General features: G+C 55.4%; 4 protein-coding genes across 4 annotated transcripts; 1 reads left to right on the top strand and 3 right to left on the bottom strand.

The window, feature by feature from the left end:
- Positions 1-2,356: 2,356 nt before the first annotated feature.
- Positions 2,357-4,140, bottom strand: GGS23DRAFT_366923 (FAD dependent oxidoreductase). The gene is made up of 3 exons (XM_051513306.1): positions 4,116-4,140; positions 3,646-3,971; positions 2,357-3,578 (listed from the first exon to the last, which is right to left on the bottom strand). Exons 2-3 carry the CDS (start codon positions 3,893-3,895, stop codon positions 2,434-2,436), a joined length of 1,395 nt encoding a protein of 464 aa, XP_051374771.1. The 5' UTR covers positions 3,896-3,971; positions 4,116-4,140; the 3' UTR covers positions 2,357-2,433.
- A 1,036-nt stretch (positions 4,141-5,176) lies between these two features.
- Positions 5,177-7,094, bottom strand: GGS23DRAFT_366765 (uncharacterized protein). The gene is made up of 4 exons (XM_051513305.1): positions 7,046-7,094; positions 6,874-6,979; positions 6,350-6,796; positions 5,177-6,287 (listed from the first exon to the last, which is right to left on the bottom strand). The coding sequence occupies exons 3-4, from the start codon at positions 6,692-6,694 to the stop codon at positions 5,319-5,321; spliced, it is 1,314 nt and encodes a 437-aa protein (XP_051374770.1). The 5' UTR covers positions 6,695-6,796; positions 6,874-6,979; positions 7,046-7,094; the 3' UTR covers positions 5,177-5,318.
- A 772-nt stretch (positions 7,095-7,866) lies between these two features.
- GGS23DRAFT_594212 (uncharacterized protein) lies at positions 7,867-8,231 on the top strand (the record flags this gene model as incomplete). The annotated part of the gene is made up of 2 exons (XM_051518132.1): positions 7,867-8,010; positions 8,151-8,231. 2 exons carry the CDS (start codon positions 7,867-7,869, stop codon positions 8,229-8,231), a joined length of 225 nt encoding a protein of 74 aa, XP_051374769.1.
- Positions 8,232-8,266: 35 nt separating this feature from the next.
- GGS23DRAFT_617144 (uncharacterized protein) lies at positions 8,267-9,825 on the bottom strand (the record flags this gene model as incomplete). Its single annotated transcript, XM_051520837.1, has 3 exons — positions 8,267-8,886; positions 8,961-9,655; positions 9,743-9,825. 3 exons carry the CDS (start codon positions 9,823-9,825, stop codon positions 8,783-8,785), a joined length of 882 nt encoding a protein of 293 aa, XP_051374768.1. The 3' UTR covers positions 8,267-8,782.
- Positions 9,826-24,606: the final 14,781 nt, after the last annotated feature.

Raw genomic sequence — 24,606 nt, 5'->3', positions numbered from 1 at the left:
CTTCGATCAGGATCATGTAAACAATCGATATGCCCGCCCCGCCACCGTAGTCGCCCGTACCTCCGAGCCGAGTCCCCGAGTTTTCAAGTCCGGGTCGGGTTGCTCGCTTGAACATCTCCGATAATGCCCTTCGCCTTATGACATGCAGGCAAACTCCCAATTCCTACTATTCCTTGCGTGAGTTCCGAGTCAAAATTCCAGGGCTTTGCTTAATCACGGCCCAGTTGTCCTTCCAAGCGGGTTGGAACCATATCTTAACAAGGGATGAAGGCAACTTAATCCCACCCTACCGTGAGGAGACTACTGTGCCTATAAACCGTATACCAGCTGTAAAGACATGCCACCAGAGGTCGCTAATCCAGAAGCTCCCGTCACCGTCAACTTCGTACTAGGCGTGTCGTCACTATCCCCTCCCCTCCCCTGCGCTTGTTGATGGCTATAGCCCCTTGTTACGGAGATACGCAACGGCAACATGAGCTAATTACCATCACATCCCCGATTCCCTCAGGAACAACTGTCGATCATGAGAGAAAAACTGAAGCGGGCATATGTATTCATCCGTCTAGCCGCTTAGCAGCGCCCCATTCCCTGGTCTAAAATATTATCACTTCTAAATACTGGGTTTGGTTTACCAGCTCATGGCATAGACTTCGGGGCCGAGAACAGCTTAGTGGCCGAGAAGAAGTCAGGTTGCGATATTGACAACAGCCTGCATTAGCCACGGCTTTACCCCTCGGTATTACGACTTTGTTGCCTAGCTGTGGGACGGTACCTGGGTAGGGTATGTCTCGTGCCGATCCGTGAGTCACAGAATCCTCATGATGGCCTCCCCTGCGTGCAGGAGGCCGCGCGTATTCCTTCTTATCAGATCCTCGCGATTCATCTGATAACCCCTCCCCCCCCTGGGGACGGAAGAACTCCTATCCGACCAGAGAGAGAGACGGACATCCTCTTGACCCGATCGCAGTTCAAGCTCATGCCTAGCCGGCTAGTATTAGGGCTGGGACAAATGTAGGAGCTGGGGTGCCTTGGGCGCGACCCGGTTTGGAGGAACGGATAAGCAATCCAACTACCTATGATTGCATGTGAATATTATCCATATCACGTTGTTTACCTGAGGGTGGCCTCGTGTCATGATTCCCCTATCCGGCACCATCTAGCCTCCCATGGCATGCCCATTGTATAGGGGCCGGGGCGCGGCGATCTCGATTACAAGCTGCTCGCACGCCGAGTACATTATACCTATACATACCGAGTCGTAGATTGATTACACTCGAGACGGCTCTCTGAGGATATTTGTGTCGCAGAACGGCACATGCTCACTCGATTCGAACCCAGTCGCAGTAGTAATCTTCAAGCCGCGATGTAATAACAGATTGCTTGTCTAGCAAGCTTAGCCAGCGCAGGATCCTATCGCAGCTCAAACCATCCAAACCTAGGATCCCGTACGTTAATACACGTTGCTCCCTAGCGATATCCGGGAGGCAGCGGCACTCTCGAATCGTCACTTAATATTGGCCCATCAATCATCAATTTACATTAGGTATTACACTAGTACTAGGAGCACGATTCTCTCATTTCCCACCGTAACATCTACTCGCCTTTTCGCAAAACCAAACAACGAAAACGCCGTGCCGACACCGACCGCGCAGCTCCCTTGCTAAGACCGCTCTAGGCCACCTCCTCGCATGGGCCAAGGGGCCGCCAGCAGGGCGGGACCTACCTATCCCCCGTCTGTGTGCTGGCTGCGAGCGAGCCCACCCGCCGGTCTTCCGCGGGCGAGAAGCACACGCATGTGCCACGACCCCCCGGGGCGCCAGTGACAGGCCAGAACCGCGGGCGCGGCGGCTGATTGGCGAAGCCGGACGCGGCCGCGAGCCTCTCACCACCCCCAGCGTCTTGTGTGTCGAGGCCCGGCGGGGCGGACCAGCTGATCCCACGTGTTACGGGATGCAGTTGGCCTGCGCGCGCCCCCAGCACGCTACGTGGCACAGCAGCGGGTGTGCAGACACGGCCTGCCAATGGCTCGGTGAGCGTCGAGGTTTGCGTCTTGATTCGAGAATGCGAGCGTCCGCGCTGGGTCGGATCACAGTGGTGCGAGAGTTGGTTACCTGTGGTCCTGAAGCCGTGTGCCCGCACGCTGTTGAGTTAGGAAGAAACCCCCCCCCCCCCCCGGAACTAGGCGCCAGTATGGGTGTCTTACGTTTTGTCCTCGAGTCCGAGCTTCATCCCCGCGGGATCGTAGGTAGTTCACGGTTATCCGCGAGATTGCGAGCGTGAAACTTGAGTTGCAAATATTCCTTTTGTCTGTTCCGAGTGTATCCCTCGGAACGAGAATAAAACTACGCCCAAAAACTAGGCTCAATTTGCCTCCGGGCCCGTTCATTCATCCATCCCAATGCGTAGCACTAGACATATAATAATACACAGAAATCAAACGTGGAGGCGGCCCTTGAATGTCAGGCCGAGCCTCTGCTCCGTAATCTTGTAGACGTCGGGGAACCAGTCGCTCAGGGCGTCGACCCCGCGGCGCTGGACCAGGGCCGCGAGCGCGCGGGCGCACATCCAGCACAGGACCATGCCGTGGCCCTGGAAGCTGGCCGCGACCCAGAGGCCCTTCTCGCCGGGGACCTCGCCGACGAAGGGCAGGCCGTCGGGGCTGTAGCCCATGATGCCGGTCCAGGCGCGGCGCACGCGGCCGTCGGCGTGGTCGGCGCCCCAGCGGTCGCCGAAGTACCGCGGCAGGCTGTTGTACAGCGCCCGCACGATGATGTCGTCGAACTCGGTGTCGTCCGTCGTCCCGAACTCCGACGCCCCCTCCGCCGCGCCCCGCACCAGCGCCCCGCCGATCACCACGTCCCCCGCCCCCGGCGCCCCCCGCCCCGGCCGCCGCTGGATCAGGTAGTCGTACCCCCCCGCGTACACGAAGCTGTACGTCGTCGGCAGCCCCCCCGCCGGCAGGCCCTGCCCCGGCCGCTGCGCCGTCACGTGCCCCCGCAGCGGCACGATCACGCCCTGGAACCGCTTCCACAGGTGCGCCGTGTACCCGTTCGTCGCGAGGATGACCTTCTGCGCCCTGATCGGGCCGCGCGGGGTCTCGACCTTCCAGCCGCCGCCGGCCAGCTTCTCGAGCCGCAGCGCCGGCGTGTTGGTCTGCAGGTTGAGCTTCTTGTCCAGGCACAGCTTGAGCACGCCGACGGTGAACTTGTACGCGCTGATGCTGCCCGCCTCGTACGAGATGGCGCCGCACACGCCTTCGTCTCCGCCCCGGCCGCAGAAGAACTTCTCTCGGACCTCGGCCGCGCTGTGGATCGTGTACTTGGCCGCGTCGTCGTCCGGCATGGCCGCCTGCATCGCCTGGACCGCGCGCTGGTCCGCCTCCCACTGCGCCGCGTCGTACACGATGTCCACGGTGCCGCACGGGTTGCTGTCGCACTGGATCCCGTGCTCCTTGGCGAAGGCGTGGACGGCGCGGATGTTGGCGTGCTCCAGGCGGGCGATCTTCACCGCCGTGGCCGTGCCGTACTCTCGCTCGTGATCGAGGAACGAGCGATAGGATGCTGCTTTGGTGTGGCCCCCTACCAGATAATAGTGATGAGCGTCAAGTACAACACACATGTAGTAGGGATTGAGGATAAAAGCTACCATTCCGTCCGGTGGCGCCGGAGCAGGCTAGCCGAGCCTCCAGCATGACGATGTCGCGAGCGCCATTGCTCAGCAGGTTGAAAGCCACTGCGGCGCCGGTAATCCCGCTGCCGATGATGACGGTGTCTGCCTTTTCCGGCAGCGAGGTGGTCGACTGCAGGTCGGCAATCTCGTCTGGCTCAAGCTGCCAGTAGCTCTGCGTGGGATTTCCCCTGGGCAGAGTAACGGGAATTGCGGCTCGCTGGTCCATTGCCTTCGTAGGGATAGGGGTATGATTATTGCAAATTGGCGTTCAAAGCAGATACGCACGTAGCTCAGCAGCAAGTCTGTTCTATGGCGCGCCCGACGACTGGTACGATATATATTAGGTGGTGATCTTGATCTCGAGGAGTGGAACCCGGCAATATCCAAGCTGAGGGCTGGTATATCCGCATAGCCAGGCCGGTTGGGACACTATCGTCTTGACTTGCCAGCAAATAGTAAACACGTCTATACGCTGTTCCAATTATGAGACGCTGCGATGATGCAGCCGTGCCTTATATCGAGATCTAATCACGCTGGCTTGGGCCCGATCAGGAGAGTTGCAGATACGAGGGATGACTCGACCACTTAAGGCCGCGCACGATTCGCCCAGAAGACAGCTGATATTTAGCTTTGTCGAGTTGGTCGCGGAGCCGGCAAGGGGACGGTGCACAAACAGCGCATTTTCCTGTAGCACTGTGTGGCTGAGCACCGTGACTGGCAATGGCGGCATTGGGACCAGGTTTAGATGTCCGCGGCATCTGGGGATGTTCGTCATATACCTCTCCCATAACTCGGTTCCAAGATCATTGCCGACTGGAATAAGGGCATATCGGGCTTACTACTTAAGCCAGAGCACGGAGCCAGAGCTGGTGTTGCCTAGAACTGCTAACAACTCCTATGTAGCATCCGCGTGTCTATCCGGTTATAGGATAATACGGTTGATAATCCAGATTCGATCATGGCAATGCTCCATGTCTATTAGTTCCAGTATCATAATGCCCCCCCGGTTCTGTCTCGAAGTAGATTCCAACATAATACCTTTGTATTGCAATATATATGCGTAATATGTATATGCAATTATACGGCGAACATGACGGGATATTACTATACACGTTCTACTACTACGCCCGGTTCTGTTGTACCTAGTTATAGCTTCAAAATCGAAGTAAAGTCCAGTCTGCCGGAAGCAAGAGGACCAAAAACAAGCCTCAACGTAATTACTAATCGCGAATCACCACATGCACATGTCCTAAAAAGGCTGCACGCGTCAGCGTTGTTGGTTTCCAATTTCCTCCATTGTATTCATACTAAACCTTTTTTTCCTCCCGCGAATCTTTTGTCTTGTCGCGTTTCCGAATCCGAGTAGACATAAAAAGCCACCCTTACCTTAGCTACATACACTCGAACACGCTGATGGCTACATAGCAGATGTTTTTTTTTTCTTTCTCTTTTTTAGGTTTCGACAAGAGGCACCGGGGTTCCATCGTGTCAAACCCATCCCGGACACTCGTGCACTCTTGGCCCTCAACGCCGATAATGGCGTGGGAAAGGCACCGCCGTACCTCGTTCAAGGCCGAAGAAAACGAAAACACTGCCAAGATGACCTGCCGCACGTCTACTGCCAACCGGCCTGACGTATCCGGTGGCTCTTACTTCGGCCCCTGAGCCTGCTCGCCTCCTGCTAGCAGACCCGCGCTCGCAGCGCTCTCACCCACTCTAACCTCATCTTCGGGCACGCCGGCCGCAATACTGCCGCTGATGCTCAAGTTGCTCGTGGCCCGGTCCATAGCTCTCCGCTCGCCTCTCCGGTCTCCGGCAATGCTTGTGCCGCCCCCGATGGTACCGCCAACCCCGGTTGCGCCGCTCACGCTCATGCTCGCTGTCGTGCTAGTGCTCCCGCTCCGGTCTCTTCCGCCGCTAGCGCGGCTGGCGTCGCTCTGTCGACGATCGCGCAGTGCCCTTTCTAGCTCTTTGATGCGTCTCTTGAGCACCTCGTTCTCACGCTTGGCCGTCTCCAACTCGTGCCGGTAGTGAGCCGTCTCTTCGTAGCGCAAAGTTGCTGGCATGAGCCCAGGCGAGAGCTCGGATCCGGGTGTGGCCGCTACGCTGGTGCTAGACGAGATAGAACTGCGCGGGAAATAGCTCGACCCGTTGTCGTGAGGAAAGCCGTGCGACGGAGTATACGAAGACCCGAAACTCGTGGAGATGTGGTAGGGGTGCGGCGAGTGGTTCCGACTTCCGCTCCGGCGCGACGCCGCACTGTTCTGCCTGCTCATCCCGGGTGCGCCTCGGGGATTTCTGGCTGCCTCGAGGACCGAAGCAGCACTTCCAGAGTGGGGTTGGGGAATTGGTATCGGTGCGGGCGTAGAGCCTTGGGTAGCCCCGGCAGATTGGTTCAAGCTGCGCGTACTTGTACTCGAGCTGGTCCGGTGGTGTCGACGATCAGCACTCGTTGTTGGGATAGGGAATCCTGGGCCGGAAAGGAGATGAGTGTCGGTGAACGACGACGGGTGGGTCTGATCGGCGGAGGTGGACGCGCTGGTCGACGAGGCATTGGAGACCACTGAGGAGTTCTGCGCGGCTCGAAGTATGGTCAAATCGCGGGTCAGGCGGTTTACCTAGTGCCCACCACGTTAGAGAGAGCCGTGACTACAATATCGGGGCATGCCGAAGGCCATACCAATAACTCCTGCTCCTGCTCTAACTGAGAATGCAGCTCCGCAGCCGTCAACGGACGCGGGTGTCGTAAGGGTCCTGGGCCGGCACCAACGCCAGTGTTATCCTGGCCCGGAGCTGAAGGCGGGTGCATCAGGGGAACTCCCGATAGGGGCGGTGACGGGAGCGAAGAACCCGAGGACGCCCGGTGAAAAGCCTGCTGATTCGAAGGCAAAATGTTCAGCGAAGGCGAGATGGGTGCTGGAGCAGTAGACGAGGTGTACGAGCGACGATTCTGGTTGGAGGATGAGGCCTGGCGGGACGCAGCCATGGCACGGGGAGAGGGCAGGATGGAGTTGAGGTCGGGCATGTTTGCCGGGATAATCTTGGGCGCAAGCGGCGTTGTCGTCTCTGGACTGTGTGGTTGGCGCTCAGCAACGAGGAAACGAGTCTGGTCGGTTATGAGGACACCCTAACAGGCAAGATCAGAGAGCGATACGAGGGCCCGGAGCAACGAAGTAGTGGCAGCTCATGGTCTTATTCTCTTACGGTCAGAAAAATGCTGAGAGGGGATTTGTTGTTTGTTTGGGCTATCTGGGTGAAGTACCCAGGGCGGTCGCGTTAAGAGGTCAAGAGGTCGCCAGTTTGGCCCGCCCTTGTCGGAAAGGTCCCGGTCGTCAGCACCATACACATACACGTTCAGGTACAGGTAGGTACCTACTGCTGTCCTGACGACAGGGGAGATGAGGTAGCTGCTAGGTACCTCTGTACCTAGGGCAGAAGCATCAACCTCTCCGGGTCAAAGCAGGTACCTAAAGCACTGAGGGGCCTGCCTCTTAGCAGAGCCTGGAGAGGTGCCTAACCTGCCTACCTAGAGGTACCTATCAATGCTTGGAGTTGCACCAGGAGGTGGGTGGATGCATGGAGGGTGGCTGGAGCTAGGTACACTCGGTACCTAGGTACGTATTCGAGCTACCTCCCGTTGACTCATCCAAGCCCCACCTAAGCTTCATTGACCGCAAGCACTCTCATGGCTTAGGTCTTAGGTACCTACCTCCTACGTGCGTGCCTGAGGCGCCCAGTTCCCCCATACATTTGTGGCTGAAGCACATCTCGGCCCAGAAGCTCCGGCGGCGGTGGCTTTTGCGATAAGCGATAAGAGCAACTGGGTATGAAGCCATGACGTATGCGCATCTACACGGCATTGCAATACGGGATCATGACGGCATCGACGATATCTCTGATGTCAGAGCGGCTTTGGCAAAGCGTTTACACCGGATATCTTGGTCTAGATTGGCTTCTGAGCAAAATATACGATCACTGATCACCGATCTCTCTTAGTCTTGTAAGGGTCCAAGGGTCTATTTAAATCCTGGCAGAGCATGTCGTAATTCGTCTCGATCGCACTGCCATTAATCCACCTCTACACATCGACCGAGATTTGTCCACCGAAGAGCGTGCACTCCTCAGTAAGACTCAGATCGAGAAACCCTACGGTCTAACCCAAGCGCATCCCTAAGACAGAATCACACAAGTATCAGCATGTCGTCCGCCAGTCCAAACGAGGGCCGTCAATCACCGCCTCCGGAGCGCCAGAGCGGCCCCCAACTCAAGGATGTGCCCGCCTCCGGCCAGGGAACGGACGAGGCGCCCAACAAGAAGGAGAAGTTGCAGAATCAGCTCAATGTTAGTGGTCTAGACCGTTTACTCCCTTGCTCCCCTTTGTGCCCCCTGCCCTCGGCCCGCCTCCGCCAGAATTCTAAGACATGGCAAGATAAGAAAATGGCCAAACGAAGATTCAAACTAACAGCGGTTATGAACTGCAGAACTTATCCTCAAATCCCAAGGGCCCCCTCGAGGACGCAGTGAAAGAGAAATTTACCAAGGGGGCGAAGCCGTCGTCCTGAATGGATAAGGAGGTTGTCATTTCAACCCCTTGAGGGTGCTTGTCCTCAGGTTCAGTACTACGCTACCTACATAAAATGACAAAATACAGTAGGGAGTCTGGGAGGGGTTTTAGTGTGTCTCAACGTGACAGAATTTGTAGTTGCTTAAACCACGCGTCATACGATCCGAATGGGTTGAGGCGGGGCTGCTAATAAAATTTGACACATTGCTGGCAGATATTGTGGCAATAGTGTTGTTCAGTTCGCTATGCCTTTTTCCGTGATATATGAGGGAAGGAAACTCGACAGGGATCATAGCATAGGAAGCTATCGTGATATCAAGTGCTAGCAGTTAGGATTCGAAGACCAATACAGTTACATTATTATCTACCGGCGAACTCTCCGTACAAGTAGACAGCAGGAAGGACACGCATGTGTAAGCTATCAAGATAATAGGTACCCTTGTCACCCATTGGATAGCGAAGCCGGCTCACGTAAAGGCACGGAAATTCCCATATCGAGCAGATCATCGCAATTCCTAGCTCATCAAACTATCCACGCCATTCTTCTCCTTATGCCTTCTCATCTCCGGGTGCTTTCGGGGGGGCGGCCGTGGTGGTGCTTGGCGGAGCAGATCCCTCGGTACCCGCTTTAGGGCCGGGGACGGGAGCTGCAGCTAGATGGCGCACGTCAGCAACGGATCGAATCCTCGGCGGTCATCGTCGGTAGGTAGGTAAGATCGGGACTTACTAGGATCGGCCGTAGCGCTAGCGGTGGCAGCGCCGGCGGCCGGCTGAGCGGGCTTTTCCGGTTCCTTGCCGAAGACCCTTTCGAGTCCCGAAGCCTTGTATGCGCTACCGCCGTGCTCCTCTTTCTTGAGATCAGCCAGGCGACGGGCTTCGGCGTGGATGTCGTGCACCTGGCGCTGGCCGTCGGTGTAGAACTGGACCAGCTTCTTTCCGGTGGGTGAAGTGGTGGCCCGCTCGAAGTACGAGCTAAGGCCGTGGAATATGCTGTTGGCCCGATGGCTGATGCCGTAGGACTGGTCAGTCGCCTTGGCACGCTCGGTGGCGTGGTACTTCTGATCGAGGTTGATCAGGGTGTTCATGAAGCGGTTAGTGACGCCATGCTTGTGGTCCAGCTCGATCGCACGCTGGAGGGCGGCATCGCCGACGACGTATCCGTGGGCGAGGTACTCGGCAAGGATGCGGCTTCGTGGCTTCTCCTCCTGCGTGATCTCGTCGGTGGCGCGGTCGGCGTGGATTGCGTGGGGCGTGCCGTCGTCGGACTTGCCGTCGGCGGGAGCGACGGAAATCTGGCTGCCCTTGAGTTGGGTGTTGTTCAGGAGCTGGGCCGTCTTGGCGGCAGTCTCCTTCTCGAACGTGACGCTGGCATCCTTGGTATTGCCCTCGCCCGGGGTGACCTTGATATCGGTGATCTTGCCGCTATCACGAAGATCCAGGCGTTAGTTCGACGTGCTCGCGTCGCATTGGGAGGTCGGTAAGCCGGGGACGTGGAGCGAGCAGACTTACCAGAAGCTGAAGAAGTCCTGAACTTCCCTGTCGTCAGCCTCGGCATTGATGTTCTTGACTAGAACGGTCAGATTGGAAGCCATGTTGATAATGGGCAAACACGCGATCGGCCGAGGGCAAAATGGGCGGAGGTGGGGGGTTCGTTAGTAGCGGATGGCTGCGTCGAGATTGTAGATAGGCGATTTCCGGTCAGGTTGGCGCAAACGAGGACAGAATCGCAAAGAGTATCGAGGAGATAAGTGAGGGGTGAGGGTCGAGGGAGGTAGCGTGCAGCGGGGGTGGGCAAAACAATGGAATTAAAGCGAGAAATTGTCATGGGGTCGAGGGCCAAGCTAAAGACAGGTAGGTACCTATACCTCAGTATTCTTGCCTGCCTGCCTATACAGGTACCCAGGTAGGTATGGGAGGCCTGAGCGGGAATGCTCAAGAACTCTTCACATCCGTCACATGGGAGTCGCAAGTAGGTACCTCCTTCAGGCAAAGTGTTACCGCGTCGTCTGCGGGTGAGGGGAAACGAGGGGTAACACCACACGTCATTCCACGTTGTCGTGACTATCCCTGGGCACCGCCGACTGTGGCTGAGGACGCGGCCATTGGCGGCTTGATTAGGTGCGTCATAGGTAGCTCGGCCGTTTATGTGAAAGTACCTTCCCCTGCTTGCAGTAGTAGATGAGGTACCTCCTACCTGTCTGCAGGGTACCTTATTTTCCTAATCGCATTATGCAAACGTGCTATGCAAGCTGTGGTGGTCCTCGTCAGCCACCTTGCATTACGCGCTCATACCAGCTGCGTCCTACCCTCATATTGTCCCCCGTATACTGGCCTCGGTAACAACGTTGTCGACACGCTAGAACTGAACGATTAACATCGACGATCTTCCATCTCCCGCAGAATCTTCTCGTAACGCCCCAGGCGCCCCAATGGTAACATCTAGACTCCTCGTCATATGCTACCTAAATGTCTTACACGTCTACGCACGTGGGAATAGATCAGGCTCAATTTCCATGGGGATGACCTCAATCCGTGCTGGCTCTGCCCCTACCTCTACTAAAGGTATCGTTGCTGGTAGTAAAGGCGCGGTTATAGGTAAAGCCCAGGAGAGAGAGGAACATAAGCCAAGCCCACACTAACGACCGCAACGCCAGACCCAGCCTAACAACAATATGGTTAACAAATTGACGACAACAGTGCCCGGGGTTGAGTATCTACAATCTACGAGTCAACTCGTGTCAGTTATCTATCTGATATCGGTATAGCTTAAGGCGATTCAACGCAAACCAAAAGCGGGGAGACGTCGCCAATATTCTCAGCGAATGGCCAAGTATGATGAGTCCGAATTAGGAGGCACGACTAACCATATCAGCCTTTAACGAGGATAGAAGACGCGTCTGGCGGGAGATCTTAGCACGATAAGGGTGGTTTTAAGTCATAATAGTCTTCAGTTAGTAAGAACAGCGCCATAAAGAAAACACCGACGATAAGTGTCACACAGAGGTATCTCTCCCGGCAGAGCTAATGAGCACGAGTGCTGAAGCCCCCGCAGCTGCTTCTGAGATGTCGAGGTCAGATACTCGAACACTACAAAGGTATCGCTCTCTCGAGCTGATTTCTAACCTAGGCAGTAATAATGATAGGTAGCTTCAGCGCGAACGTCAGTCTAATATTATGCCTAACGTCACTGTGTTAGGGTTAGAAAGCTCCCATTAGCAGCTCCAACGATGCCCCCTATAAGTGCGACAGCCGCAACTAAGGCAGGGCGATGATTTCTTTTCCCTTCTCTATGGAGTATGATACTCCTATAAGCGCAACTCGTTACGAAGCGCAAGGGCGGTGCCCAACCCGCAGCACACCCGGGAACTTAGCAGCAACGCATGTATCGAAAAAGGTGCTGCCCCGAAACGGCAGACTAGACGGCAGAATAAACGAAGCCAAAGAGAAATCTCCGCTTTCGACCATATACATCGCCCAACCAGTCCGGTAATAAGACAATAGTGTCTATGAAAAACTGCTATCCGAACAGGCTCCGAACCAGGTCCCCTGCGCTACCAACCCCGAAACTACACCCTAATATCTCGCCGATAATGGTATACGCCTGACCGGTACCTGGCTCTCTGGTGGCGTTAACGAGAGTTAAATATAATTCCCAACTCTTATTTCAACTCACTGGCGCACAGCTGAGCCATGCAAACAGACACGACCTATTGAGCTAGTCCAGCCGCTGGAGCGTAATCTCGCAGCCCTCGTGATCCTGGATAAAATTTCGATCCCCGAGCCCGCAGAGGACATTGCTTTGTTGCGTTAAGTCTGCTTAGGACCAGTTATACCGCTAGCATGTCAGAATGGGGATGCATTCATGAGTATGTTGGGCTAAATTAAAGTATAGAAGCCTTAACCTTCTTCTTTTCGTAAAAGGGAATTACGTCCCGTCTTAATATCCGTACTTCGGGGTGTTTTATGAGGAACCGGTCTTGAGGCCAAAGGTTGTTAATCATTTTTACATGCCTTAACATACTTTAGCGCTTAACATTAGTCCTTGCAATGACCTCCTTCGTCTTCTCTTTCGGGGATACGTGGCCCCCTACGTTATATTAACGTGGCAGGCAAGTTCGAATCCAACTTACTAACATGTGATACCGCTAACTACTAGCCATCAGCGACCCTCTCTACATACCTATAGGGCTAGGTCTGGATATATCCGCGAGTAGCTTGTCGGTTAGTCTTCTCACCGAACTTGAATTCTATGAAGGGGATTTCCTTCATAAAAGTGCTATATCTCACCAAGAGCGATCGTCCGGACGCCTTGCAGCCCTAGCGCTGTCCTAGGTCTATATTAAGCTCTATCATAGGATAGTTTGAGCAGCAATTCCGAGACGGGCAGGCGAAGGCGGAGGATCAGTCTCGTGGTCGGTCCTGCAGACACGTATCTGTTCACCGGATCGGCTCCAACATTAAGATATCCGCGATTTTCAACTCAAGGTAACAAAACGCATGACCACCGATAGGGCTCATGGAGAGTCTCTACCAGTCTACGAAGAGAACTGGTCGCTAGCAAGGTGTGAGAGGCTTAGTTGCTAGTTTAAACTTGGCGAGCCTCCTTGTCAAGCGAGGTCTCGAATTCCGATTGGCCCTTGACGCGGTTCGGAGTCCGAATATGGCAATATCCAGTCTTCAACTAAGTCCCCATGTGTCTACGCATCCTAACTGAGCCTTGACAACGAGAGTCCATGCCTGCCCAGATCTGACCAAACAATTCGTAATATCTACTATAACTACGAATATGCCCTAACTCGAGAGGAAAATTCCCACCCATATATGTCAGAAGGTACGAATGGTCCTGCTCCTGACATACAACTCGTGAGGTGCATTTAGGGGACTGCGAGGAGCAAGCCATACTGTCTGTAAGTACAGGTGGCTGTGTCATGAAAGCATACGTTGAGGGGACTAGAGCATAGGAAGAAATCATAGGTTTGCGCCCACGATTAGGGAAAGCTCAAGCAATGCAGCCTTTTCGAGTGCATTGCAGACTTCCATCTGTGACGTGCTACCAGCACAACTTGTAATCCCAAGGGGATGATAATTGATAAATCATGTTGCTCCTACGGTTGAACATCAGCAAACTGACCGGTTTTTCCCGCCGAAGTATCTTGATGTCACCAGCCCTACGCTACTGAACTTCATCTCCTATTACAATATAGTAATACCGTCCGGTTCAGATATCTAGGGAACCAGCCGGCTGCTTGACTCCAACTCCATTACGAAGCCTCGCGCCTAAGTTCACAAGCCGAAACAAAGCAAGAATCAAATATGATGGCGATCCTAGCCCCTCTTAACATGGTACAGAGGGAAAGGAGTCCCAATGATTCACCGCCGCATTAAATATCGCTATTAGCGAGACCGCTTTCGACGAGTCCCTTCCTCCGCAACGAGTCGGCCAGCATCATCTTCCACCTGGAGAATAAAGTCCAGGGGAACAGATCTCTAGATCCACCACAGATGCTCAATAAACCGGAAAGCACCGACCGGCGATGCAGTGTGTGCATATAGCGCGATATAATATTCAAGGAAACAAAAGCCACGCGCTGCTATTGCGGGTGTTACTAGCAGTCCCGGTACTGCTATTGGGGAGCCATGTCGTTATTTGTGCCTCGTGATGCCAGGTCCCTTGACGGCGACAGTGTTGGACTCCAGGACGCCTCATACCGTTTCCATAATAAGAGGGACGGCGGCTGTTGCGTCGGGAGGCCATACGCTAAGACTAAGATCCTTCATAGTTTATGGTGACCCTCAAACGAGTATAAGATAGAAATTAGCAGGAGTTAAGGTTGAGCAAGCTGCTAACATAGGCATCGTACGATATATAACCCCTATTTTCTACATCTACGAAACCAACTGAACCGAACGCATACGCTTGAGAAGGATGAAGAGGGTATCTCAAGTCAGGCAAGCGCACACACAGCATTCGTGCCATCTGCCAAGCTCTTTCTTGAACTTGGTACATTGCGTTTGACCCTAGTATTGCGCCGATGCATCTAATCGAATACCACTGGACCTTATGACAACTTAGATATGTCTTACTATAACCGAACTACATTATAACCATAGCCTACGCGTTACAGCCAGACAAGGCGGTGACCGTAGAGAAACAATTCGCATGAGTTTCCTCTCTGCCTGTCAACACTCTCCTTCTCAATCACACTGGTGGGTGCAAGTTACGGGCATGTCGCCTTTGACTACCCTTACATGGGACACCAGGAGCTCTGAGGAGTAAACCCGTATATAGAATGGTCGAGGAACTAGTAGTTTTGAAATTACCTACGTCCTATTACCGACTTCGACCCTGCAGTAGTGAATGAGTAAATATCATCCCACCCAACTATGCCAGGGAGAAGAAAGGATTAAACGAGTGGATCGTGTAGAGACAACAAACGCTAAGAAGAGCTCAACTATTCCTCACCGATATCCTACAACAGATAGGTTTCCCACAGGGCCGTGTCCCCGTCGAAAAGACACAGACGTTGAGCATCTAGGCCCAGAGCAGACGCCACCAGCCTTCAGACATATCTGACTCTGCGCTGACGACTCATCGGGTCCCAACAAAAAGCCATGAGTAAACAACAAAAAACATCAAGGCCTTCTATCGCGCTAACTTGACAGCTACCAGATCCAGCTGTGACACAGACATCAAGGAAGGGAGGGAACGCCGGGTGCAAAAGAAAAAAAAAAGAAATTGCGCCCAGGCAAAATGAGACCCTGCCGCGTCAATCGAAGGGCCGATCAGCATCGCCTCCAGCGTCGTCCCTCCCTTCTGACTCACTCACTTCACTTGCTCGCTCACCAAGACAGAGGGACGTTGGGATTCGCAGACGGGACGAAAGAATCGCCAAGGCGAGAGAGAATGGCTCCTTGGCACGGCGGAAGGACAAGCGACTTCGATTGAGGCCTCCAAGCGGCTGCCGGCCTTCCTTTCTCACGCTTCCCTTCCTCCTCCTATTGCCCCATTCGGGAATAGGGGAATGCGCAGGGCAGAGCAGTACGTTTCGTTCCAAGTATCCTAGGGGGGGTTCACCCAGCGGTCGCTTGCGAGCGGGCCACGCCTAGGACAACAGTACGGCGCGGCGCAGCACGGCAGATCACGTAGTTATGTCTGCCTCCGCGCGGGTGGCGGTAGGGCCGCCCCAGGCATCGAAGCGTCGTCACTTGTCGTCGGCGGCCATTCGGGGGCGGGCGGTCGGTCGCCTCAGACGGTGGTCACTTGACCTGGGACCCCAAACCCATCATCTATCGCCATCGACACCCGAGGGTCGATAGAACCTGGCCTGCCCCCGCGCCCCCCAGAGCACACGCACGCACGCGTGCACAGCCACCCCCCCCCCTCGGTAAGCACTTTGATTTCGACCGAAATCCAGAGATTAGCGTAAGGCGAGGGGCGGGATGCGGTAAGCGACCTCGGCGCGGCGGCACTTGGTCGACCCCCGTCGGGTTAGTAGGCAAGCCCGCAGCCAGTCGGACAATAAGTCAGTCAGTCAGGTGTGATACATACCTAGGCCGGCGCGTAAGTCTAGAGGATGAGACGGGCGGATGCCGGGCGTGATGATGATGATAGGGAAAGCAACGCGGGTTGGTCAGTTGGCACGAAGGAAGTCAGTCAGTCAGTCCAACCCAGTCATCCCAGCCCGATCTATTAGCTACGGATACCGAAGAGACTGACTGACTGGACTGGACTGGGTTTGGCTGGCCGGGGGGCCGGGAGCCGCGGGCCACGGCCGGCCTGTATCTGTGTCTCTCTCAGGTGACTCATTTAGGCAGTGCGTCATCGGCATGGATGGGAAAATCGTGGGAAAAGGGCGGTCGCACAGAGATGAGCAAGGATTCCGCTTGCTTCGTTGCCGGCGACCAGTAGTTGTCAATTGAGCCGCGTGTCTTTGTTTTTTTCTCCTTTATTCCTTTCGCTTTTCGTGTTTTGCACGTGGCAATAAATCGTGTTTGGGAAGAAGGAGGCGAGACGAGTGGCGAATGAATGGTGAGCCAGATCCCACAGTATGATCGGTAAGTCATCTAGCAATGCGACAGTAGGGGGCCGACGAGTGGCCGGTGGTGATGGTGGTGTGTCCTGATTTGTATTACGGCGGCGACGAGATTGCCCTGCGCCAGCCTAGCAAGATATGGCGAGGCGGTTCGAGGTGAGCGCATTTGGTTGCTTTACAGAGGATCCGGGAGGTCGGGAGCCCGGGAAGGGGAGGCGATAGGGATGAGATGGAGGCAGAGAGAATGCAGCGTGTGTTAGAGTGGTGGTGGTGAGTCGGGCTAGGCTGACGCGTGTTGACGCACACCAGAAGGAGGAATGGATGGCGAAGAGACGCCGAATAAATCAAACCCATACAATAATAAATATAACCGATAATATGCGTGCATTTATATGAATATATATGTATATATATGTACCTATATAGATAGATGAAATTGTAAAGTTTATATAGGATGAATCACAGGTGATATAATCCAAAAAAAAAAATACCTCCCTGCTAATAACAATATTAATAAAGCAGGTCGCTAATACTAGCTGGAACAACCTCGCCATCGATCCCGTCTTACCCGCCCGCTTGTCTTATTCGAGGGAAGTCAATCATGGAGGCAAAGCGAGGCCAGGATCGATGGTGCGTGATACACGAGACAGACACAGACACGGAGAGAAGCGCAGAGAAGCGCAGAGAGAGGGAGAGAGAAATCTGCGCACCCCGAGAGATCCGGATCGATGTCTACCCGGACGGGCCACAGCCACCGTCCGTTTCGACGGCCGTCGTGGCGCAAGGAGGCCTACCCAAGTATTTAGCAGAAAATACCTACCTAGCACGTAGCACCGGCGCAGCGGTCGCGGGTAATACCAGGCGGCAGTTGTCGCAGCCGTAAAATAAATAAAAAAAGATAACAATAATACCGGCGAGTAAGACGGCTCGACGGTCTATTTGCATTCTGCATGCCTGCCTACGCAGCCTACCTACCTCGCCCACGCACCACCTGCCTACCGCGAGGCTGTCTGTCCCGAGCCAACTCGCCCGCCGCCAAGTGCGCGCGCAAGGCGAGAGGCGAGGCGAGGCGAGGCGAGGCAAGGCCAACTCGCAAGCTCGCGAGGGGCGAATCCTTCGCGGCGCCGCGCGCGTCTCTCCTCCCCACCGCCCGACAACACACTCCAGCACAGCGCAGCGCTCTCTCTAGGTACGTGTAGGTATCTCTCTCCCTTCCCCCGGGTTCGGCGGATCCAAAACACACCCCGTCGGCTACAGCACACACATGCACTACCTACGTGCCCATACTACGCAGTAGGTACCTATGTCTACGCACACGCACCTACCTGCAACCCCCACTCCGCCCCTACCGCCGCCGCCGCCGCCGCCGCCCTCGACCGTCGTCACCGTAGTTTCGTCGTCCTCGTGACGAAGCGCGCGCGGCGCCTCGCGTGCGGCGGTGGGGGGGGGCGGGCGAGCAGGAGGAGGAGGAGGAGGAGGAGCCCAGCGCTGCTCCTTAGTGGGCGGGCGGGCGGGCGGGTTCCCCTTATCGCTCGCTCTGGCTCGCGCCTCCACCTCAGCCAGCCAGCGGTGCTCAAGCACGCGCGCCAGCGAATCGACCGAGCGAGCGTGTGTGCGCGGGCGCGGCGGGTCACCGCCTACGGCCGATCGGACACGGCGGGGCGAGGAGAGGGAGAGGTAGGTAGGCCGGGGAGTAGAGAGGCGGGGAGAGGGAAGTGCGCGTGTGACGAGATGTGAAACAGACTCGGATGGGGGCAATTATGGGCTGGGCCCGGCGGGACGAGGGAAGGCGAGGGCGTTGCGATGGCGGGAGAGATAGGTAGAGTAAGGATGCGCTGAGAGTCCCCGCGGGGAGCGAATCGTTGGCCGCGGCCGCCCGCTATGACGGGTGGATGGCGCCCGGGCTTGGGATCGCCATTGGGTTGGGCTGGCTTGTCGGCGCCGCACGGATGGATATATGAGTAGGTAGGTAGGCATGTATCGTGAGGTATCCTAGGACTCGAAATTGTATACGGGTTGCTGCATGTGTCGGGAGAGGATCGATGACGAGTTTTTTTGGGGGTTTATTTCTTCCTATTTTATCTCCCCCCCTTTTTTCTTAGTCTCCTGGATTTATCATTATTCTAGTTATTATTTCGTAAAGTTTCTTCCCCTGTTGAGCGCCAACAGGAACAACCGTAACTACGAACACGCTATCCGGACTTACGGGGTGCCAGCCAGCCAGCCGCCGCTGGCGGATGGAGTCGAGATGGATCCGGATAGAGGCGTGCGGCTATCGACCTCGGCTACGCAGGGCAGGCACGCATAGGCATCGTATGTAGTTGGTATGTAGGGTAATTCGAGGCGAGGGAATACTCGGACACACGCATATTGCAACGATTAGGCGCTCCGTGGCTTTCGGCGTGGCCCCAGCACGTTCGTTGTGAGTATACCTACCGACATTCACAGAGAGAGAAATCAATCCGGTCGCCAACAGAAAATGGTGGAGAGTGAGAGGAAGAGAGGGGCGTGCCCGCGGCGTTGCCAATCCTTCGGTTCCTGTCGCGGACTTGTGATTTGCCCGCGCGGAGCTCGCTTCCGCTGCGAGAGATTCCCGAGGGGCGGCATTTGAGATATGACGGAAGAAAAAAGTACGATAGGTGCGTCCGCCCCATGTAGCAGATGCGATGCGTACCCGTAGGACCCGTAATGGAGAGAGGTCGTAAGTGGTGTCGGCGATGCCGTCCGAGTCACCAGTTGGCGGGAGATACATACAGATGAGTTCAGCTCGATGGGAATGCTGATTTGACGAGTTGGGCATCCGTTGCTGTCACAGACTAGCATACGAAGAACGACGGTGATAAGAGAGAATAACACAAGAGAAATATGTGTAATTGAAAACGGCAATATTCCGGAAGAAAGTGGAGTTGGCGAGGGAGAATGCATGCGGACTTACAAGGAGGTAGTGTGCATGTGTACAGGTAGGTATGTAGAGTCAAGAGAGGGAGAGAGAGAAAAGACGCAACCCCCTAGGAGGCCCTCTGTCCCCCCCTGGCTTCGAGGTACATATGGCCAAACTTGGCCCCATCGTCACATGTCTGGCTCGATAGGGACGTCGATAGCTAGTTCGGAGTCGCAGGGAGGGTGTGTGATAGGTGCGTGTTTAGAGCGGCATAGCCTCGAGACGGGGATATCGGCAACGCTCTACACATTCGTCTGGCTGTCGAGGGTGACACGTCAACGCATATGTACATTATCCAGGCTTCTGGGTCGCTACGCTTCGAAAAGAGGATAGATCGAGGGAGGACCAAACCCAAAAAACACCCCTCGCAAATAGAGCGCGGCCGTAGGACGAAAAGGGGTGCCCACTAAGATGCGTTATGTGCAGCACCTCGCAATCCGGGTGGCCCTCCCTGCTCTCCCCCCTCCAACGTACCACCGGTCGTCTTGCGCGATGCGATGCCCCAACACGACAGCGGCAGCAGCAGCGGCAGCAGCAGCAGCAGCAGCAGCATACCTACGTGATTTGTTCCGCCTGCCATTGGGTCCTGTGGTGTCGGGTGGCAGACGAAAGAGAATTGGGAATTCAGGTCGTGCCGGCGTGTTGGCGAGCGAACCCACACGGGTGCCTACGATGACTCGTCTCGCGGGATGGCGACAGACCCTTCGGTACCGCACACACGAGGCATGATGGTTCAGTCGACGGCAAGTCATCGCATTGGCTCGATATGGGGGAAGGGAAGGGGAAGGACAAAGGAGGACGCCAAGTAGGGGAAGGTAGGCGGGTAGGCAAGTAGGGCGAGTATACTACCCTACGTAGCCCATCCATTGAGAGAGCGATCTGTCTACAAGGCAGTACACGATTCGACCGATCTGTGTGGCCGTATCATAACAAGCTCATCATGCAACGTATCGGCGTGCGGGAGACCAGAAGGTCGAGTCAGGATCGTCGAGGCGTCTGCCCCTCCAGGGTCGTGACGAGAAGCACAGCAGAGTTGGGTTGAGCCGCTTCATGCGAACGGGGAAAGCGAGTAGGCAGTCATGAACTGGAAACAGCGCAGAGAAGGATGCCCGGACAATGGCAACATGATGGCCCTGATCGCCAGCGTTTCGTCCTCTCTCCGTCTTCGTCGTGTACAGTATAGGCACTTACACACACGTACACGCGCACACACTGGCTTACACGCTCGACACGTGCGGGCTACGGCCCTACTTCTCGTCAAGACCCCCCTCCAACCGCTCAGAGGGCGGTGGCACGGAAGACCTGATAGGCCCGGTGGATGAGCATCTTCCCACCACCCTGACAACGCTCCCCAAGAGAACCGACGCAGGGCGAATCGTCTCGATGCCCGTCACTAGCCTATGTCATATCAGATTTGTGTCACACGTTCGAAGGGTGAAAGGAGAGTGATCAGCCATTTTCGTGCCTTTCTCCTCCTCCCCTTCGAAGCCGTCCGCTGCGTGATTCTGGTCTCGAGGGATACCTCTCCACGTATTCCGCCTCCCCCCCCCCAATCGATCTTCATCCTCTTCCAGGCCCCGTCTCTTCTGGAGCGCCGCGGGGGGTTGAAGAGGGGCAGCGGGGTCACGTGTGACTCTATATCAATGGGCAATACGATGTGTACACGAGCTTCATGCTTAGGAATGCTTTATTTCGCTTAATATTTGTTGATTTTGAAAATTTTATTCCGTTTTGTGCGTTGCTCCTACGTCACCTACCGCCCACGTACACCGTCGATAGGTCCGGGGGATGGAACTCGGTGCAGGACCTGCGACCTACTGCATGTGTATATGCGCATGTATGTAAGGCATGAAGCAGAGGGTGAGGGAGATAGAGAGACTGGGAGAGGGAGGAGGGAGGAGGGATGAGGAGTCACCAGTGCCCTGCAGGACGATGCTGTCGGCTGGTTAGAGAAGAGTCGGTGAGTGGCAGGAGACGAGAAAGAAAGCATCTATGTATGTATTGTCTTTATCATGCCAGAGTCGCCTGTCTAAGTCGAGGCCAGTCGAGGCATTCTGTCTTCTGTTTTGTCGATCTGAGTCGGCGGTGGAGCAGGGCCGAGATATTGGCTGTTGGGTAACGGACTACGGGGATCAGAGTAGGGTATGTATTGCCCATTAGGATAGAATACTGTCGCTAGCGCTTCCATATGGCAGAGATCCTGGATCCTGTGGCTTGACCAGGGGGGGTATATGAGACTGCATAGTACTGAAGAGCCCCCCCTTCATGGCTCGGTCTTCTCCAATCGGGTCGTGCACATCGCTATGGAGGCATGGAGTCGCCTCCAGTCGGGTCCCCCATTGACCAAACAATTTGGCGGACGCTCTTCAGCTTATACATATTGGACATCATTGCAGCCAGCGATTTTGCGCGTAGGGCATGAGGACATGAGCATACGGAGTCCCTACTCGTATGAGTCACGGCTGATGGTAGGTCGATAGGATGAGTCCGTATCCACCGCCTCTGTCACTCTCCTGCGATCACCCAGATTCACTCTTCGCCCCGTCCTCTCCCGCTTCACTGTCGTTCCTTTTGCGTTCGCATAGATCGAAATGTCGAGAGCATATGGCTGGCGAAATGAGATATGGGAGAAAGCAAAAAAGAAAAAAAATTTTCCCCCTCTTATGTCGTATCGGGGGATGAAAAGGTGGGCCGGTCACATATGCATAGACCAAGTGCGGGACAGGGGGAGAAGAAAGAAAAGTCGCCCGAAATAGGGGCCGCAGGGGGGGGAGGCAGCTTGCGGTTCGAGAAGACAGCAGGGGGGATAAACGGGGGACGTCAAGGTGTGAGCCGGTGAGACGAACAGACATGCAGCTAAGCAGTTAAACCACCTAAATCAACCGGGGAGAGGCCAATCTCTTTTCTTTCCCGTCCGTGTCCCACCGCATGAAAGGCGAAGGTGGGCTAAACCGAAGGAAATAAAAGACGGAATAAAATGAGATAAAAAGGATATGCCATGTCCCTCGAGAGCTGCTCGGTACTGCGCAGTACCTACCTACTTTTACGCGGCATAATACCCATGTCGGTTCTTCTCACGGCCGCCATCGACGGGTTCACCAGGCACGCCGGAAGAGAATAGAGAGTACCCATATATACATATACATATAGACCTGCTGTGTAGTGACATGCCAGCGATGGGTCCCCTCGTTGGCTTGACCCGCGGCAGTGGGATGCAATCTCCGCTAGACCAACACCTGCTCGTGGCCCTGAGGCTTGATCGCAATGCTAGGACAGTCTTGTGCGTACTGTATGGGGACGTAGGGAGCCCACGAGGCGCCTCCCTGTGCCTATCACGACATAGCACAGTACCGTATAGGTAAAGTGTGTTGCGTACGTATGTATGCGTGTGTGTATGTGTGTCTATAGCTGCCCGTAGCCGCTGAATTATCGAAATATTTAGGTGGACGCGCGCACTATCCGAGTGATTTGTAGCTAGTTGTAGCCGTAGCCGCCGTCGCGACATGCGCCCGAAGGCTCATCACACAGTCAGTCTCTCTACTAAGCGGCGCCTGATGCCTCCCTTAAACCACCGGAGCTGTATGGTTGGAACCGGCCTACCTGTGCAAGCAAGTACAAGATCCGATTTCACTAAGCGTGCCTATAATGTCGCAACGTTAGACCGGTTGCTATAAGTAGGCTTGTGCATATACGTCTCTATCTATACGCATGGCTATGCCGGTAGGCTGTCCAACTGACATAGGACCTATTGTCGAATGCGACAGTGATCTTGGGTGCCGGCCTGTCGCACATTGCCTACTGATTGGCTTCCGCCTATCGCATCGCCAGCCCAGTTGACTAATTTGGGCGTGCTGCGGGTGGCTTGAGTCAGATAGGGTTTCATTCTCGTCGATGCTGCGCCGCTGGGTGCCGCGTGTGTCAGAAGACCGGGAGGCGATGAGCCTCTTAGAGATGGCCGTTTCCAAGACCCGGGTCTCGATTCGGCCTCGGTATATCTCGACGCTGCCTACGCCGAACCAACACCGCGCACGCATGGAGTCTGTAGAGTGAGATGAGGAAAAGTAGGAAAATAAGATAGACTGGGGGCGTCGAGCTGAAGGAATACATATTATAGATTGCGCCGAAACACGGTAGCACCTGGTCTGACTGGCATGCCGGGTTTGATTGACCAACCGCCCCGACATCTCACCCCCCCCCCCCCCCCTTTTCACTGACGCCGGCGAGGCAGTGGGAGCACACGCACGCTGGGGTTGTCGTGGGACGTATCACGAAAGCAACTCTAGGCGAAGCGGTAATAGGCGGAGAGATGGGGGACAAAAAAAAGGCGTCTATTTTGGATAGATCGTGCACATCATGATAGTGAAACGGAGGCTGAGAAAGTCCTTCTAGGCAGAGCTCGAATGTCAGATACGTATAACGGACAGCATCTAGATCGACCGTAGGCACCGCAGTGCACACCCGCGCCGGAATATCATACCCGGCAAAGACGGCATGCCGCGCACTTCCCTGTTCCGGTACGAAAACTTGTCCTTTGCGGAATGCGCAGGCATCGAGATGGCTGGCTACCTAGCCAGGGGATCAGAAGCGAGTGGATAAGTCTGGTACGTAGGCTCCAAACCGACGTAACCCCTCCCGCCTCCAACCTCCGTAGGGAGGGATGGTGGTGCCAGAGGTGGTAGTGATGCGGCAGGTCACGTCGTCGATTTCTCGATGGGCACCGCCTAGTTAGGAAAGCGACGAAGATCTGAGCTGCGCTTGGAATGCAACTACGTAGCCGGACGGTGAAGCGCAGAGCCTTGTCATCGACATCATACATGGTCGCGGAGAAAAGGTGATTGGAGCGAAAAGGGCGAGAGGGCTGCCGCTGCGACCTCCACGTTTTTCTCTCTACCCGTCTCTTTTCCTGGCCGCTCCCCGCCATGCGCATGCAGGGAGGCGCAGATGACCGTCTTTGGAACGAACCATGATCAGGGGTCTGTCGGCCACCGTCAATCCCCATCCCTTTCCACGGCCGAGTCTGTTTGACAGCAGAGATAATCCACGACGAAAAGAACGGCAAACAAAAGAGGGGGCGGGGGGAAGACCCCGATATCCTTCTAGCTCAGCTGGGCTGCCCTGGCTGTCCCTCTGCTCAGTCCGCGATGGGGCTTTTCTTGTTGGCGATACCAAGGATCGAAGCGCCGGATGGCACGCTGTCGAGGAAGAGGGTGTGTAAGACGCGCACACCCTCTTCGGCTTCAGCCCCCCGTGTTTGCGCCACGGCGATAGCACTCAGGAAAAGCGGGCGGCTTTCTCTTCCCCTTTCCCCCGATCGGGGTCAGAATACGTAGCTTGCACGCTGACGTCGATACCCGCACTTGCGTATTCCATTCTCACCCAGCTCATGCGGCTGGTAATGA

Source organism: Durotheca rogersii (assembly GCF_024521655.1).
Source record: "Durotheca rogersii strain YMJ 92031201 chromosome Unknown GGS23scaffold_4, whole genome shotgun sequence".
In the NCBI taxonomy this organism is placed as follows: Eukaryota; Fungi; Ascomycota; class Sordariomycetes; order Xylariales; family Xylariaceae; genus Durotheca; species Durotheca rogersii.
Note: the sequence above shows the minus strand (reverse complement) of the source record. Positions and strands in the feature narration are given on the sequence as shown.